Source organism: Nothoprocta perdicaria, unplaced genomic scaffold (assembly GCF_003342845.1).
Source record: "Nothoprocta perdicaria isolate Ctin4 unplaced genomic scaffold, notPer1 scaffold_7, whole genome shotgun sequence".
Lineage (NCBI taxonomy): Eukaryota > Metazoa > Chordata > Aves > Tinamiformes > Tinamidae > Nothoprocta > Nothoprocta perdicaria.
Window position 1 is genome coordinate 1,196,033 of NW_020455976.1, and position 18,973 is coordinate 1,215,005.

The window sequence follows — 18,973 nt, forward strand, 5'->3', positions numbered from 1 at the left end:
GTCTGTTTACTTGTTTGCCGGGCTTGGGCAAACCCCTCTCAAACCAGTGTCATTGCTCCTTAGCTTCAAATATCACAGCCCGTATCACCTGTGCTGTGGTGCTCAGCTAGCACATGCTGGCTGCTAAAGCAGCAGTTAATCTCTTTGATACTGCACGGGTTCTGTAATCAGCTGACCCAGTATTTAAAATAATAATTGAAGTTCTGTAATGACGTGGAGGGTTTAATTCCTCTAGGGATCTTGCTGCTGACAAGGAAACTTTGTTGTGCAAGGTAATTGCCTTCCTTTACATAGCACTGTTTTTTTAAGAAATGTTTTTTCTGTTTTTTTTTAAGAAACAGGTGGCAAAATATTGATTTGGGCAAATAAAGTCTGGGCGAGGGGCGAAGGGATTTTGGTCGAATAGCAAGAGGCAGCCTGATCGCATTATGTTGCACTAAGAGGTTTTCTGCTGCGACTTGACTAGTATTTGCAGAGCGAGATTTTTATAGCACCTTACCTGGCAATAATGCTGTATTAGGTTAGAGGGAGTGCTTCACCTGGGGGTTAAATTGTCTTTCTGCGTGTGTGCCTGTCCACAAGAAATGATTCTGCATGTGCTCGGGATGACTGCTAGGCTGGATAATAAATGTTGCCTAGCAGGGTATTTTTTTTTTCCTTTAAGTACAGGGAAAAGTGCAGTGTCTTTCAAAGAGGTCTGCAGTAATTACTAGTGGTATTTAACTTGGTGCCAGCGACCTGTATGTGTGCTGAAGGCCTTTTCTGTAAGGTATTTGTGCTCTTACATATTTCCCCCAAAACTTGCATTGGGYTGTTCTCCCCTCTTAGTGAAGAGCAGCACCGGTAACACAACCATTTTTTTTAACACTAATATATTATTGCTTTGGCTAGCTTATAAGCAACGAGTGAGAAAGGTCCTGGCTGCTTTCATGGAGACATAAGCATGGTGAGGTGGAGCAGGAATAGGACTCTGCTTACTGAAGCAAATGGACTAGGAGAGAAATGCTGCTTTTGTTCTTAATGGAGGAGCTGAAAGGAATTGAGGGCAAAATTAAATATTTTAATACGAGCAATCACTGCTGTATTTCTGCCAGTGCAGATGTAAAATGTCAGTTCAAGGTTTCAACAGCCTCTTAATGCTCAGGATGTTTTGCTGTGTGTTAGAGCAATCCTGAATCAAAATGAACCTGTTGAAGTAACTACAGCCAAGTGCCATGGCTTCCCTTTTTGCCCTTCATTAATTTATAGGTAGGAAGAGAACATTTGGCTTTTTAGAACATTTTTTCTTTTTTTCCCCTGTATTTTCTTTTGATTCAGGATCATTTTTTGTGTGTTTTCAGTTTTGGTTGCCTAACTTAAGATGGGTGTCATCTCACCCATCTGCTGAGTGTCTGYAAGCCTTGTCAGCTACAACAGAACACATGGATGCTCTCCATTTAAAAAAATAAAATATAAAGGGGTGTGTATTGGGGACAGGTGAATCCATTTGTGTCTGTCAGGTTGGCTCAAGCTCTGGAAGGTTCAGTTGGAGATACCAGTTTAAAAATTTTGCACCACAAACTTCACACAGTTGCAACTAGTTTTAATTATTTTGTGCTACTGCCCATAAGAGCTGATGCACCGCTCCAGTGTGCGGCTGTATATGAGCTCACTTCTGTATCTAGCATGGACATAACCTAAGTAGACTGGACATAACTCTAATCTAAGAAGAGTTCTACTATAAAGAAAATTCAAAAGTGAACCCTGAGTTCTGTTTTTACAGTTAAAAGTCTTGCTTTTAACTGTGCTCTATAGCAGGTGTTGCTGCTTGCAGTTTGTCTGTGCCACCTGTTTTATATCACAYGTGTTTAAAAAGTCAAATAATATGTTTTTACATTACATTTTCTTAAGAGCCTTTAAGAACACTTTATAACCTGTAAACAGTAAATCTGCTCTGCAGCACTATACATCAGTAGCATAACACTGTAGAGGAAGGGCTTTTTATTTAACTTGTGTGGTAGGAAAATTTAGCRATTAACTTTGGAACATTTGGTGCTCCATTGTTTCTTGGACTGGAAAACCATGTCAAATGCTTCACTTTCCAAATAGGCAATGCATTTCCCTGGCCTTGCCTTCAGTAGCAGAGCAGAAAAAAATAGATATAGATATTAAATACAAAACCAAAACTCCTTAGGGAGCCATGAGCGCAGGTGTTTGTGTGTACATCTATATATCCTGGGTACGATGGCGGGTAAGAGGAGAGGGTGAGTACTTGAGTATAAYTTTCTCATCCATTATGTAGCATGGGAAGGTGCTGCCAAAGCTGGCTTTGTCCTTCAGCTGCTAATTCAGCTGAATGCCTTTTATCAACATCTGAATGAAGTTGGGGCGGCGCGGGGAKGTGCGATATAGGAAAAGAACGATGGAAGCGATTGTGCAAACCCGCCGTGTAGGTGACTAACAAGCTCCCTCGTCGCCCGGGCTGTGATGAATTGCCCGCGTCCTCTTTTTTTGTCCTCCTTGTTGCCAAGTGAGGCAGGAGTGTGTGACTGGGCTGGCTTGAGGGGCTGGGTTTTCCCTTGCAGTCGGAATGGATTTAACGTCCATCTGTGGTCAGCAACTCAGCTGCTAATTTGTTCTGCTGCAGTAAATCCCTGGCTTCTGATCATCACCTCTTAGACACCGACAGTAGATTTGTGAGATCAGTAGAGATCAGGAGGGAGGGAGCTGGTTGAGTTAGGGGAACTGAAAGAAAGAAGCTGGGTCTGTGTGAAATACCTACAGCAAAGGAGCTGCATGTCTGTGATGGGATTAAACTGTCCACCAATTCATCAGGCAGACACCTTTTCTTGGGAAACCAAAAACGTAATGAATGATAGATCCTCCAGCTTCTTCACACRGGAAATAAATATGATAACAAAAGAGCAATATTAATTTAACTTCATGTGTTTGGCTCCACAGCTTTCCTTGGCGCTGAGTATTCACTCCCCTCCCTGTCCCAAGCGATGTGCAATGACATCTTTATTGATCACTTCATACTCACTCTGGGTTTGTCATCAGTGCCCGTGTTCTCGTTCTAGTCCTGAATTTTGTCCAGGCAAGACATTGCTTACTTGGATCCATCAGACACTTCTCAGCAAATGTGATTTCCATTTGCACCTGTCTGAAGAGGAAATACTGCAAGGTTTGCAGCATCTCGTATTGTCAGAGCCCCGCTCTGTAAGTAACAGATTTCAATCTGCGTGGTGGCAAGTAAYGCCGGAGAGGTGAAAACTGTGAACTCCTTGTAGATTTGCACGGCTGTGCAGATACTGTGCAGATAGCTGACACTCAGCATAATTATTAAGGTAATTAAATTTCATTGTGGCACTCAGCTTCATTTCCCTTGCGAAGTAGATTTGACTGTAGCTGATTCTTGCTTAGGCAATATTCCTTTCCCCCTCTCCTTAATGTGATTTGATGTCCTAGCTTTTTTATGACTGGATTGTGTGGTTCTAACCTTTTATTCACTCCATGCAGACAAACCCAGGTGCTTCAGCGCCTTCCTTTCCCCCTGGGACTTTTGTCACAGGCACAGGTTTTATGGCGAGGCAGTAGAGCAGGGCTGTGCTATGTGATCTAAGGAGAGACTTCTGTCCTGCTGCCACAAGCAGGGTGCTGCAGACCCCGTGTGGATCTGCAGGCCTGCACCTGACAGAATGGGGTAATGCAATTCATTTCCACTCTCTCGAGATGATATGCAGCTGATGGCAACTGTTCACTCTGCTAATTAGACTAGCAGCCGTACCAGCTGCCTGTCTCAGAACTTTAAAAGGGCCCAGTGGGATGGGATATAAACTTTTAAAACTTCACTCTTTGCTTTGCGTGTTTGGAGGCTGGTGTGTGCAGTCCATGTGGTGTCCTGCACCAAATGCAGCTTCTAGGAAGCTAGACACTGTGTACTCCTTGAAGTTAAGCACTCCGTGGTAAAATAACTAAGATATTAATGGACATGAAAATAATTTAAAATATTTCAGGTTTGGATCCCGCCTGAAGTTTTGCTCTGGCTTTTGTTTGGGAAGGCTGGACTGTAGGTTTGTAATGCCGATTGCGAAGCAATGGGTAGGTGCTGACCCACTTACAGTGGTTGCTGAGAATAAATATTTGCTAASAATTCATTGCTTCTGGCCCCAACCAGAGAAAGTGTCTCTGGAAAGCTTTCTGGAGAAGCACTAGCAAATAAATACTGTTTTTTTTTTTTCAATCTTCCCACAAGCTCAGACTTGCTGTTTGTTTTTTTATCTGCTTCTTTGTCTTTGAGAACAGGCTGGCTTGTGCTTGAGAGTCTAAAGCGTARTTGTAGCTAAAGGACTTTGGTGCTCAGACAGTATTTTTGACACATTTCATCRCTCTAAAACACCTGTGTGCTGGCACTGAGAGCATCCCGCTGTTTGCACTGAAGGCTGCTCAGGTTTTGCAGGAATCATGGCCTGCTGCACCCGTGGATGATGTTTTCCTCWTGTTTGGTATCTCTGAGGAATTTTGTCCAGATAAATGGAAATATCTGAGATAAGAGGACTTTGGAACACGCATGGCATAAAAGGTTAGACCCTGGAAAACAGTGCTTCCATATTAATATGCATTAATATTTTAATATAATAGTAATATTCCGTATTAATCATAAGTGTTATGGGCCTGGGCAGATATTAAGGTAGGCCGGGTGAGGACAGTCGTTTGTTTTAGAAGTTGGTTGAAGTGTCAAAGCTGGTAAAGCAACTCGGCAAGGTTGGATATTGCCCGTGGTGTGAGATACCCCTGCCCTGCCCTGTGAATTGCCCATGGCCAACGCTCCCATCCTGGACAAGCTGGAACGGAGCCGTGAGGAGCCAGCACGTGGGGCTGGCGGACAGGCTGCATATTMGTGATGCTCTTGTGTTCTGTGAAACAGCAGCAATCCTGATGGTAGTTAAAGTTGAACAGATAATGATTTTTTAAACTGTTCTTCTCTGGAATTGAGGTATAATGAAGGGTCTCTTATTTTTGAGGATTTTATTTTGGCGATCTCTYTTCTCTCTCTTATAAATTATTATGATTGAGGCAAGAAACATCTTCCCCCTCAAGTTATAGTGCTGTAGAAGAACAGTGTGGATGACAKATTATCAGGAAAGCAGGAACACCGACCAGGTTAGTGCCCTGTGTTTTGATGAAAAATTTCACTGCCAAGGCCTGAACAGTATTTTCCATTTTGTCACTCACACCATGTAATCTGGCAGCAGCGCTGATTAAGCGTAGTTAAGATTTTTGATGCCTACTTATTGGGGGGAAAAAGAAGCAGAAATGTGTCTAGGCCACACCCGAGCTGTGCAGGGTGCCTGGGGGGGATCTTGCAGGAGCAATTCCAGCAGGGCATTGGCTGTGTGGAAAACATGCAAGTGCTTCCCAGCGAGGTAGTGCAGCATTCCCAAGGGAGTTAACTGCTCCTGTGTGAGCACTTAGGCAAGAAGCCACACAGAAGTGCTTGAGGTGTGAGACTGGAGGTACTCAGTTTGCCCTGAGGGTATCGGGATAGGGTCCAGCAAGCAGGGAAGTGGGAAGAGGCACTGCAAGAGCTGCCCACTGGGCCGGGACGCGCATCCTAGTGGCAGGCAGCTGGGATTTAGTCCCATCCACATTAAACAAACCCAGCTCACATCTCCCTGGCCTGCGGTGCCCTTCTTTGCAATCAACAGCTTTCAAGGTGGCAGAACCGAACAGGTGTAACGGGCTTATTTCTTCTGTGAAAATTGCACCAGTGCTGACTCCAGCATTTCTCGGAAGCCATAACACAAGCACTTCGGACTAAAATATCCTTTTGTCTTCAGTTCTCCCCTGCAGTTCATTATTGTGTCTGGAAGATGCCTCCTGCTGTGAGTTGTGGACTTCCAGCTTAATGTCAGTACTCATTAAAGAGTAGGAGCAGGAGAAATTTAACAGATTGGAGCTAAACCGCAGTAGACAGAGGAATTTAGTGCCCCATTCCAGGAGGTTTACTTGGATTTAATTGATGCACGCAGCTTAGGTCTGGACGGTTTGTGTGCTTTACAGCAATGCCTCTTGGACATGTGTTAAAATAATGTAAACCCTCTCCCCTCCTGCCAGGTGGGACTGTGCGTACAGAGTAACTCAATCTAATCGTCGCAGTCCTGAACAGATGGGGGGTTTTATTGCCTTCATGAGTGCTGGGAGTGTTGAAGAGCAAGGATTATTGCAGACAGGATCTTTGCTCCCCTAAAACCAAGTTGTGAGCTTGCTGAGAGCCCKCTTGCTGCAGGGAGCAAGGCTTGTGGCTGGGATTCTGCACGGCTCTCCTACCTGGTGGTGACGTGGAGAGGAGGATAGGTGTAACTTGGGCAATGTGCAACGTAGCAATAAAACCTTCTGAGCCCATTTCACCTTGGTTTAAAATACTTTGTGGAGGTGTTCGTTATTATTCCCATTGTACAAAGGGGGAAACAGGGGCATGTGAAGGGAAGATGGAGCTGCTTGGCTTGCAGGTGACAGGTGGGACACAAGCTAGTGGCTTTCTTGGTTCCTGTACCTGAACAGTTAGCACTGCATTTTAGGTCTCCCTTTGCAAGATGTGAGCTTGTGGGGCAGCTTTTGCTGAGCAAGAAATGTTTAGATGTGCACAAGAAAGCTTTGCACCGGACACTGCGTGCTGCACCCGCACTGTAGGGACAAAGACCAGGTTCCTGGAGGGAATGATACCTCAGCATTCCCATCTCCGTTATAAGCTCTGCAACCTTTCTGTTCTTCCTTAGCCTATTTTCAGCACTTAGAAAGTGCTTAATTTCACTCAGGACAAGTGGGCAGCGTTGCCTTATGGGACTCCAGGAATGTATGTGCCAAGCAGGGGTGACTATTAGCTCATCTGCAATAGTTTGATGGGGCGAGGTGGAGATCAAAGCCACCGTGCTCAAGTGCTGCCTGCCTGAGCACAGCAATTTTGCCTCCATTTCATAGTGGACCCTGACCAGCTTCTTGCATGATTAAGGCAGGTAGGGCTGTGCTTTTTGCAACTGCAGAGCAAGTACCCACGGGGTGGAAGGTGCTTGGAGTTGAAGATGGGTAGCTTGGTGTTGCTGCTGCGCTTCACTTCTCACGTGTGTTATTGCAAGTAGTGGCAGATCAAATTGAGGAATCRATCGGGTCATTTATCTCCACCAGCTGTAGCTGTTTTCACAGGAGCCCTTTCCTGTCTGCACCCTAGGCATCTGCAGAAACTCTTTTTTTTATCCAAAAGGGCAGCGCTCATTACTTCTTAATTTGTCAAGGGGTAGCACCAGACAGTTCTGAATGAGGTTGTGGAAGCAATTTCTAAAATATTTTCTACTTTCTGGAAAGTTACTGCAGCCTCTGTGGAAGTGCACTCTGCTGGCAGGGAAGGTACTGGAGAGCAGGATGCTGCTTGACTGGACAGGCTCCTTCTCACACCCTATTTGTGAGGGTTTGGAGCAGAGGATGTCACTCTTTTGAAGAAAATAGAGCAGCACCTCCATACCTCCCCTTCCAGCCCATACAATTTTGAGGGAGAAACTTCTAGTGGGAGAGACCAGTTGTAGCAGCCTCCAGAGCAGCCCAACTTAGGAACCTTCCACCAGACGGAGTTTTTGGGGAATTACCTTATAGTCTGCACCTACCTGCAGTGGGCCCTGCTTTCCCTGGTCTAATAACAGGGTCAATATTGCTGGTACAAACTTGCCATTTGTTGGTGTTAAGGCTCCTAAATCAGGGAAGAACATTCTATATTTTTTCTTCAATTGCTCTCTTCTGCCCCCCCAAAATAAATACTTTAATGCCGAGTGTCTTAGGCTGCTCATTCTGAAGGAAATACCCACTCCTATGAATGTGTGCATGCCCTCTGGCAGCCCAGCACCAAGGCAGCCTGCTCTCTGAAGAGTCACACCATGAAGTTGGGAGCAAATGTCTCCTTTTTCGGGAGCACGGATGCGTTCTCTGAAAATTTACCAGTGTGTAAATGGTTTTCCCTGGGAGACTGGGAGAGAGATTGTGAAGAACACTTGTAGTCTTCCTTGGAGGATTAAATATCAACCACAAGACAAGCCCCTGGGAGATATATATATATWTATWTATTTATTTATTTATTGTAATTCCTGGACCTCTGTGTCACCTTCTGCTGTTAAGCTCCCTTCCCTTGTCCAGCCACAGCCTTCTCTCTTGCCATTTGGCTGCTGAATTGTATGTACATCTGTCAGAGGACACAGTGTGGTTAAAGAAGAGAGAGCTCTCCAGCTCTGCTGAGYTTTCTGGTCCCTAGAAAGCTGTGTCCCAAGAATACACTGATGTTTGTATGGTAAATAGCAGCTGGTCCCACCAAGAGACACTGCAGAGAGGAGATGTGTAAGTGTGCTCGTTGTCAAAGGCAGGGTGGGGAACCAAAAGGTTTTGGTWGATACTTCACCACTTCTTTGCTCATCAGATATGCTGAGGAAGATGCCAGTGCTTCATGAACACCAAACACAAGGGAGGTCTTTTTTATTTTATATTTTTATGATGCAAAGATCTCGGAGCACAGCAGAAAAGAAATCTTTTGCAAGAGCTCTAACCATTGCTTCCCTCCTCCCCAAAGGTRCTGTGTGCTGGCTGATATCCCAGTAATAAAGGCAATCACAGTGTAAAAATAACCCCTTGCCAAGGCTCAGCTGTGGCAYGCCAGTGTCGTGAACTAATGGTGGCAGAGCTGCTGTTCTATTGCCCATAACGGGGAGACTGTGCTTACAAGATACTGTCCCCCGTTGTCTCTAGCAAGAGCTGCCYGTGGAGAGGCAGCTTTGCAAAGTGAAATTCCAGCTGTTACTCAGTTGCCTCAAAACACACCCCAGGGACAGCCTGGCTTTCCAAAGAGGGAGCAACAGCCAAGGCGTGACAGAGTGGGCTGTGCAGGAGGGCTCTGCTGCTGCTCGGCAGCCTAGGCCGGCTGGTGGGGGGATTTGGTGCYGCGGATGTGTGGGAAGCAGCCGTGCCGCGTGACGTGCTGGACTGGGCAGAGCTCGCAGCAATCCAGGCTTTTCGTGCCCCTCTTCCCCAGGCTCCCTGCGGCTTCAGGAGAGCAGCTCTGCAGAAAACCAGGTTGGGAAAGGACTCTTGGCAGTGGAAAGCGCTCTTTTAAAATGAATTGAACTGTTGAACCTCCTTCGCTAGTCCCTGAGGAGTTGCCCATTTGCCTTTAGGGGAAGAAGGAGGAAGAAGATGCGAAATGTTTCTCCTCTTAAAAGCCTCTTGCCTCTTGCCGTGGTGGCAGCTGGCTGCTGGTTGCTTTCCCTGGGTGATTCCCAGCTGTGGTGGCAGGTGCCGCTCCACTGGCTCACATCTGAGCAGGGATGTGTGAGCAGGCGGCCCATGCGAAGCGCTTCACATCCACGGATACAAATGAGCGCTAAATCTGGTCCCTGGTAAACGTTGGGAGCATGCGAGAGCACTGAACCCCACCGAGCTGCCAAGCCTTCTGTCAAGCCAGAAGTTAAGTTGTTCTAAGCCTGTGTTCCCGTTGGTGCCTTTGCAATAGCTGGTAGCGGGTCCTGTAGGAGTGTAAATACGACTGCAGTCGGGCATGAAACACRCCCCTTGCAAGCCGGAGCGCTGGGGAGTGTGGTAGGGACTCACAGGAGCCGCTTTCCYGTCAGATGGGCACGGGAAGAGCCTGGGCTTGTCTGTACCTGCTGCCTTGTGCTCTGCCYGAGGCAGGAGGGGTAGGGGAGGCTGGAGGCTGAATTTGCATTGCTGTCAAGGCAGGCGAGCCTGCAGAGCCCACCCGCAGGCTAAGTACGTGCTGCTGTTGTGGGAGTAACCACTGGAGTCCCTGTGTGGCCCCAGCCTGCTACGTTGACAAAGTGCAGCTGGAAAGGTAGCAGTGAATCTGCAGATTCTGGCAGGTCTTGTGACGTTGTTGCTCTTCCCTCTCTCTCTTGTGGAGGCACCTTCCCTCCCTTTTGTTTATCTGCATAGTTAAAGAGCTAAGGAGGCTTCCAGGGGTTGCTCTTTCCACCGGGTCTGATCAGCACAGTTGAACAGCACTTGCTTCTGAACTTGGCCTCTCTTAGCTGCAGCGAGGTCCTGAGAAAGCAGCAGAAAGGTCTCCTGGCAGGGAGAGGTGTGCGAGGCAGGAGCCCATTAGAGCGCAGCCGAGGGAGCGGGAGCGGATTTTCAGTGTGAAGATGATGAGTGTGAAAGCCCGGGCTGCTGCTGCTGCGGTTAACATGGCCAGGTGGGCTGCTGCAGGCGCCCAACAGCTCACAGCTCTGTGCCCAGCACTGAGACGGGCTCTTCCCATCACGAACCGCTGCCTCGGCAGTCGGCCTCATGAGTCCCAAGGAGGCCAACAGCAAAATCTCACCTGAGGAGACTTTGCTGTCTTGACATTTGTTTTCTCAATTACATCTGAAATGAAGAATTCCTGAAACTGAGGAAATATTTCAGCAGAAGGTGTTGGGTGTGTTTTTATGTATTTATTTTGACTTTAGTTCGCATTTTTGGGTTTCCCAGCTGTGTGTCTCAATCCTGCTAGGAGGGAAGGGAAGTATCCTGGTGCAGTCAGAGAAATGCAGCACAGAAGCAGGGCTGACTGATGCTGCTACTCCTGGGCTTGGGACACAGTGCAAGTTCAGGCTTTATCTTTAATGACCTAAATGGAGCTGAGGCCTGAAGCCATTATGGAAGTAGTAGTGACTAAAATGATCGATCACCGCAGGTAAGAGCTGACTACAAAATTTCTAACCAGATTGGAGATCAACGTGAATAAACCATCAGCTTCTGTGCAGCAGGCAACAAAGTCACCTAAGGGCAAAGGCAAGTGCACTGCTGGTTTTAGAGGGAATCAAAAGATGCACTTTTTGACTAGAATCTGACTGGGATCTCCAAGTTTAYAGCCTCTCTGCTGCCCCACGGAGCCGCCTGTTCCCAGCACAACTGTAACTCCTTGTGGCCCTGGCCCAGCCCTGTRTCTGCTGTGCAGACACAGCCCCGCTTAGGACAGCACCTGCACTTGTGTTTTCTGGTTTGGCACAGGCTCCTCCACACAGAGACTGCATTTGGCAATGCGCTGAGCCAAGGGAGGAAGTATTTGGTGGAGAACCACGGCTCCGTGTGCGCTGGCTCCGGTGGGCCAGGAATTTCTGCTGCCTCTGTAAGCTGTTGCTGAGACCTGTGAAAATTTCTTTGTTTCAGAGCCATCATCAATCACTTCAACCCRAAGATAGAGTCTTATGCTGCGGTGAATCACATATCACAGCTCTCCGAGGATCAGGTAAGCCAGATGTGCCATGATTCTTTTCCGTTCATTGCAGTCTGGGAACACAGGCGTATTGGAGCATCTCTTGCTTATTGGAGCTGGTGATRTTGCAGAAGTTCGAGGGATGAAGGGGGACTCTGACTCCTTGCTTGGGTGTGGTGAGAAGAGAAGACAGAAGGCTCATCTTGCCAGTTTTACCATCACATGCAGGCATTTTGGTCCAGCAAACRCAGAGGGGAATGATGAGGATGATGGGGACAAAGGGAAGATGTCGTGTTCTCAGCAAGTGTGGTTAGGGACCCTGAGGATGCTAGGGTTTGGGCTGGGGCAGGGAGTTCTTGGCAGTAAGCTTCCTTGTCAGAGAAAGGTTAAACCTAGCCTCATGTGCCGTGATAGCAGGCAAATGGTAGATAGAAATTTTCTAGGGTAATTTAATGCAGCAGCCTGAAAGAGTGATAGGATTAGGTTTTTCTTTCTTAATTTAGCTTGGTTTCCTCTCTTCACGCCCTGCTTGTATTTCATAAATGTGTAAATATGGCTTCTTGAACAGAGGCTCCTGTGCATGGTCTTGGGAAGCGAACAGATGACCTACTTCCCAATATACAATACAGGTTGTATGTTAATCACTCTTGRAAAGGTGAATGACTCTGCAGGAGCCAGTGGACAAAACACAGAGCTGCCGTGTATGTTAGGGGAGACCTCTCTGACAGAGCTGAGTGAGCATCTCTGGACCTTACAGAGCAGAAATTGGGAACGCTGAGTGGCACAAGCACCTGGATCATCTTGGCCTGCTCAAGGATGCTTCTGTCTGTTAAGAAGTCCTGGCTATGTCTACCCCTACAATTCACTTCCCTCATTGCTTGTGGCCCTCCCTTGCTTACCACTAAGCTTTCCATGTGTTATTGTACTTGATCTGCAATCAAGTGTGTGGCTAACACCCCAAAGCCTCAGCTTGAATGGTCTACCAGTGCAGACAAGAAACATGGCAGCTGGTGATTCTTATTCTCTTCTTGGTAGAGCCAAGTGGAAGAACAATGGTTCAATTGACTCAATTTTTATGTATTGTTCTGTCCCTGAGGGTCACTCTACCCACAGTTACGCTCTGTAGTGGTTCATGTTAAAAAAGCTCGTTCACTGATGATTTACTGATTGCATCAACTCGGGCCCCTAAAAAAAAAAAAAAGAAAAGCCTTTGGTAATGCAATTTTAAACAGGATCTTGTATAGTGGAGTCTTTTGCCTAGCATTCAGGTTAGTCTGAGAAAGGAAAGGAGCTTTTAACTGTCGCTCTGTGTAGTATTCCTCCCCCAGCAGCAGTTCAGTGAGGTCAGATTGAAGCCTTTTCTTCTCGTGGGCTCTTCTTGAAAATCTCAAGCAGCAGGCAYGTAATAAAATCAGTGCTGATGTACGGAGCATTTTGAAGAAGATGATTAGGAAGTTGAAAGACTCTTAGATTTCTCTTTTTTTTTCCCCCTCTGTTCTTCATGCTTTCTTCCAGTGTAGCAAGGACATCAAACAGCAAAACAATAACAAGCCCTGGTGAACTGTAGAGGAGTGATGGAGATGTTACTGTACTAAGAGACTAGGTGGCCTCAGGGAGGGTTTTACTTGTCTTTCTGCAATTTACTGCACAAGGAGGGGAGTGAAGAAGAGGACTGGCTTCCTCTTCTAACTATCAGTAGGCTCAGTTCTGTATTTGGACCAGTTTCCCCTCCATCAGTGGCCATTCCACATGGTAGGTAGATCATAGTGGTAGGTGGCTRAAATCAAGTGGAGTAACTGAGTTTCATTCTGTTAATTATTCAACACGTGGGGATCAAGTTGCCTTTGGCCGCTATAGTCTGTATGTCCTTTTTTTTTTCTTTTCCATCTCTACCTTTGTCTCTGTGTGCATGGTCTCTATGCTCACTTGATTTCCRTTCCTTTTTCTCTCCACTTTGCTACACAAAATACATCCTYTTTTTTTTTTTTGTGCTGTTTTCAGAAGTGTGCCACACTGAAGCTTTTCGTGGTGACACTTAAAATGTAATCACTGAACTTTTGTATCAACACACAGCTTACACTTGGGACTGGTCATTTTCTCCTACAAGCTGTTATTTCAGCGGTTTCAGGTGACTGGAATGCCATTCTTTGGGAGGATTTGTTCTTGTAATAATGAGGACTTTTTTTCTTTTATTTATTTTCTTTTCCAGAAACTAGTCTGTGGCTAGATTCTCATATGGCTGCTCATACGTTTTGGTGGTACCTGAGTATCCTCCATTAACCAGGCATTGCTTTGCCTCCCACCCCTATCTCGGGGAGGTTTTCCAGCTGCCCTGAGTTTCTTCACTTGATTCTGCCTCATCTGAATCTGCTTAGTTTGTGGACTCTTACTTCAGCTTGTGTGAAATTCACTGTGCTGCTGTGACAGTTCCAGCACCCTACTCATGTACTGGATATTTACTTTTGTAATTTAATTTTGATAATGTTAAAAGTAACTAATCGACTGAGATAAGTTTTGCTCTGTCTTGTTCTTTCCTAGTCATACTGAAAGCTTTATTACCTTGTTAATCACTGATGTCCATTAGTTACTGTTCTCCGTCTGTCATTTAAACATTTTCTCTTTTTTTTAACTTATAGACTTAATGTTAACATTATTACATGCTGAGAGAAATCATAGGCCAATGAAAATGATGAACACGGGACTGTTTAAGTAAAGGAAGGCTGTTAATGAACTGCCACCATCACACATCTTCAGTCCTAAAGATGTCTGGGGATAGTAGTGTTGCTATATGGACCTGTGCTCCGGGCAGGTCTATTCACAGGCTTAGTGGTACAGCTTGGTTGACTGTTGTGTAAGTTATTCAGTGTTCAGATCAGAAATACCAGAGAAAAGGCTTTTCTTTGTGTTCTCTCAAAAAAGGAATGGTTCCTGGTTTTGCTATAGGTCTGGTATCACTTTTTGTTCCCTCTTCATGGAGTGGCAAATGCACCATTTCGAAAGCCTGGAAATGAATGGGAGATCCCTGGGGTCGAGCAAATAGGGTATGGACTATGGACTATGAGCCTTCTCCATCTGTAAACACTATGTGATCCTTCTCAGAGCTGCTCTGGAGAGTCTTTTGCTAAAGTAAACTCACAATCCTTCTCAGTTTTTAATTATTTTGAACTTGCTGTTGGTCCTTCACCAAGAAGAATGTGTCTTTCAGTCCAAGATATTATTTTATTGGCCTTTCCCCTTCATTTGCTAATTGGTTAAATCTGGCATTTTTGTTATGTGTATTTATATGGTGTTCTCCCTCTCAACACTGGTGGCTCCTGCTCACGCCTTCTGTCAAGAACTGAAAGATGCTGCCCTGCCAAAGCGACAATATTGGCAGTTAACTGCCATCCAGTCTCAGCTTTCCCACACAAGTGAGCATTCCCAAGGCTTCAAAAGATGTAAGGGTCCCTTCTCAAGTCAAAAGGCAGAATAACCTTTTGAATTTTGAATTTAAAAATGAATTTCCGGGCTTATCTGTGCTTTCCAGACTGGACTGCCTTATGCTTAATGCGTAAGAGCCATAGACTTTCCCTGTACTTTCTGATTTGAGAAGCTCGCAACAGCCAGAAGTAGTTAGAAAAAAAAAAAGGGTCAAGATGTCAAGAAAATGGCAACCCAGGAGCAGCTGCAAAGGAGCAGATAGAGACAGAAGGAAGGCTTGATGACAGGGGTCATGAGTGACCTGGATGGAGGTGTCACATSTGCCTTTTCTTGCAGATGTCAGAGAGCAGCTGTGTGCAAGCGGGCAGCTCTGTGCCTGCTAGTGATGGTGCACAACTATTCTGGAGAAGCTAAAGTGCGGGGAACACGTTATTACTTTGGTGAAATCTCCTCTGAGCAGCAGTGTCCTGCAGTGCCTTGTATGCCAAGCAAGCCTTGTGCCAGTTTGCTGAAGAATTGCATAGGGAAGTTGCTCACTAAGCTCTCATTTTGTCCCTGGTACTTGCTCTTTCCATGATCTCTTCTATAAGGGTCTTAAAAAGTATCTAACTGGGACAGCAGACAGGTAGGGCGGCTGACACTTGCTATTTAGAAACATCTATGTGCTTTCCTGGCAGAAGTCTCTTTCTTCCCAGCTGCAGCAGGAATATGAGGTACCTCGAGTTTGGGAGTGGGATAAAGTTTGGTGCACAGGACACCTGGGCTGTGTGTATTAGTCCAGTAGGTGCAGACAGAAGCGCTAGGAGCCAGAATGGTTTGTGGAGGAAGGAGGGAACAGCTGTATTGCATTTGAGGTGGTGACAAGTGTGTGCTAGGTGGCTTGTCCCACACTGTGAAGCCCTCAGAACGGAGGCAGCTGTGCTCCAGCTGTGCTCAGGCAGGCTCAGCAGGCTGTATCGCTCAGGGTGAACTCGTGTCGTAGTCCAGCTGCTGAGTGCACTTCACTGCAGTGCTGCATGGCCTCTGTGCCCGGGTGGAGCCTCAGGGATTAATCCAGAGAGCAGCTCCAGGAGCTTCCCTGCCTTGCAAGGGCCTTGCGCAGAAAGTCACAAACTCTGCAATAGGTTTTAGATGCCCTCAAGTATTCTAATTTTATGATTCACAGCTGTCGTGGTTTGTTCAACTTGTCCTGGTTTCCATAACTATCAGCAAAACCACCAGCAGTTACAAAACACTGTCCTTTTTTAGCACTGCAGGCAGTGATGTTAAGAGTTAAAAGCCTGTTGGCATGTATGTGATTGACGCTTGCTTTTAAAATGCTGAGTACCATCAGTGCTAAGTACTACTATAATAATTCCTGCTARTCTCTTACATTAATGCAGCACGTTGTGAGGACTGCAGGAATAATTTAAATGGTTTGGGTATAATGCTAGTTCACTTCTGAAATGCAGCGGGCTTTGGGACAGAAAGGATCAATGCTCGCTGGGGCAATATTACACACAGCAGTGGGTGTGTGAAACTCCAGGAAGGGGCAAGGGGCAACRTGCGTCTCATGACAGGCATTTTTCATTCCAGTCCTGATACATGACTTGAAATAGAAAGTGTTGTTTAAGCAGGAAGAGCTGAGTTGCACTACGTGACACTTTAATCCTTTATTTGRAGGGGTCTGGAGTTGGATTCCTGAAGACACCCTGCTGGTTTGTCTAGCTGGTATGGGTTCCCTGGCGTAAATATTGCCCTCCTGTCTTGCTTTACCAGAGAAATTTCCCTGCAGCTTCCTAGTGCCTTGCACTGCTTTATGCAGTGGGGCAGGGAAAATGGGCCTGAAGAGGCTTTAAGGACTGATGAGCTTTGCTACAAGGAGTCTTGAGACCGGAGGTGAGCTTTGGAGCAGTGACTTTGTAGTGAAGTGTCCTTTATTAACATGCAGAATGCACTAAGGTATGTGCCCTTAGAGTAGGTGGACAACAGGACAGTAGTAGGCCTTTAGAGGGTCAAAAATCTAAGCTAAGAAATGTGAGAAACCCTATAGYTCTCTTTCAGGCTCAGCACAAACTGTATCAGCCTCCTGCCTGATACAGTTAGCAGCAGCAATTGCATCTCTGATGTGCAGTGAGACCCTGGATGGCCCTGACTGTTCCTGGAGCAGAGGAGTCTTCCTGGCCCTGCACAGGGCAAATGCTTAGACTTGTATCATTTCTTAAGACTTCCCTGAGCTGTCCTTGTGGGCAGATTTCAGCCTCAAAGATGCAAACTGGTAACAGGAGAAGTCCATGAAGCATCAGTGCGGCTTGCTTCGGTTCCCATGGCTTGTTTTCGTACGCTGGCCTGGATCTCACAAGCAGAGTGCCACAGGGATTGATAAAGGCCTGAAAACTGTTGTAGTCCAGGTGACCACTGGGCTAGGAACTTGTTTTGAAAGAGCTGCCTTCCTAAGCACTCTCACTATTAATTGCAACAGGGTAAAATCTTTGGGGTACAGTTAGTTTTTTGTGCTGGTGCTACAAACCACAAAGACAAGTGTAGGGAATATGAGAGAGGAGCGTAACCCAAATCAAAGCAGAGCATGTGCCAAGCAAGAGCCAAAGGCAAAACCAACTTGGTAATAAGCTCCCAGTCCAGGCTGGGAAGAGAAGCTRTTCCTCTAGTGCCAGTGCTCATCCTGTGCTCCAGGTGAGTGTGTTTCAGAAAACAGTTCCTGCCAAAAGAAAACACAAGCCTGCTAGATCAGCTTTAACTTTGTTACTATTTTTATTGGGAAAAGGGCTGTGGGTAGTGAGAGGAAGGGGCTGCAGGCTGGGGCTGTGCATTCTTCCCTAGCTGTCATGATGCTGCGGAGTAAAAGATGAGCCCTGTGTCCTGCGGTGCGGGAGGGCTGCCAGGATGCAGCCTCTGGAGCCGGGCAGTGCCTGGAGCGCCGCGCGATCTGCTGCAGGGTAAGTGCAAAGCAGGGCTGGGGGCCGCCGTCCCCGCCGAGCGCCTCTGCAGGGCACACACCCCCACGGAGGATCGCAACAGCGTGATCAAAACGGTCTGCATTTATAAAGATTAAATTACAACTTTCCACATCTGTGATTAAAGGAGGAGCTGTCAACAGCTGGCTTGTGTGAATGCATGAATCAATTTGCATTTCGTAAAATTTTAGATTTAAGGGCTTTTYATTAAATCCCTTGTGAAATTTTGGGAACAATAGGCAGCGGCTGCTGCCAGGTGCATAATGCATACAGATACCATGCAAACTCCCCTTCTATCATTCTTTGTAAAGCTGGATTTGTAGCACTATACTTCATTATAATAGTCCTGAATTCCAGCCTAAGCTTTCTTATGCTCAGTCACCTCATCTCTGCTTGGGATTCTTAAAAGGAAAYGGGCTCTAATGTGCTGTGCTAGTTATAAATAGTTGTAGGGCTGTGACAGACCTTTCCTGGAGCCAGCTTCTCATGTAGAAGGGACTGGGCAGCCATCCTCAATCTGGGGCTTCTTTTGGAGAATCCGCCTGCCTTTGGAGACTGCCAGGGTCCCTCCTCTCTGGTAGCATCGAGCTGTAACAGGCTGATTGTTTTCTGCCTTCCTGCTCTGGATCCTCTAGCTGGAGCTGCAGCTGTTTCCCAAAAGTAGCAATGACCCAATTTGTCACAATTTCAAAGTGGGAAGCAAATTGTGCTTTGCAGGCTCCGTGTCTCCCAGAGCAGCAGTGTAAATGCCACTGAGCCAAGAGGTGCTGCACCTGAACAGATCTCTGCTCAGCTGGAAGATTTGTGTGGTGCTTTTGGTCTCTTAGTGTGTGTGCATTTGTCTTTGGTGATGGTGATTTTTTTATTTTTTATTTTTTTTAAGCTCTCTAATGCTTGGTGCTTGGGTGTTAAGACAATAGCTTCAAATATCTTGTCTGCAGCAGGGAGCTCAGAGGGAAATATTTCAAGAGGGAAAAGAGGCATCTCTCTGGGTGTCACTTTATGGGAGGTCTGGGCAGGCAGAGGGAATGGGTGTCATTCAAAGAGGAGGAGATGCAGCAGGAGGAGATGGAACTGGGGAGGAGGCAGGTGCTGCACTGGCCAAGTGTCAGCATCTAGAAGTCGATTCCCCTGCTTTAGGGAGAGGGACTCTGTGATTTCTCCAGGGCTAAGTGAAGGCACTAATAAGATCCCGGGGAGGAAGGTATTGCTAGCACATGTGCTGCATCATCAACAGCATCTACCTCATAGCTGATACGAGAGCAGTTCTGTGTGAGGATATTAATTCATGGCCTTGTTTTTGCATTTACCTGAGCATCTGTTTGTAAGAACTTCTCTTTCATTTTCCCAGACTGCAATTTAGGTTATCTGA

At 46.4% G+C, this 18,973-nt stretch overlaps 1 protein-coding gene across 3 annotated transcripts in view; it reads left to right on the forward strand.

Annotated features, from left to right (window-relative positions):
• Window positions 1-18,973, forward strand: part of ARMH3 (armadillo-like helical domain containing 3) — a 111,682-nt gene that overhangs the window by 69,452 nt on the left and 23,257 nt on the right. For 2 of the 3 annotated variants that reach the window (XM_026050633.1, XM_026050634.1), the window contains exon 23: window positions 11,182-11,260. In XM_026050633.1, the coding sequence (XP_025906418.1) occupies window positions 11,182-11,260 (79 nt within the window). Of the gene's footprint in view, window positions 1-11,181; window positions 11,261-13,436; window positions 13,500-18,973 lie in introns of those variants that run through there. The other variant, XM_026050635.1, reaches the window with a different exon arrangement.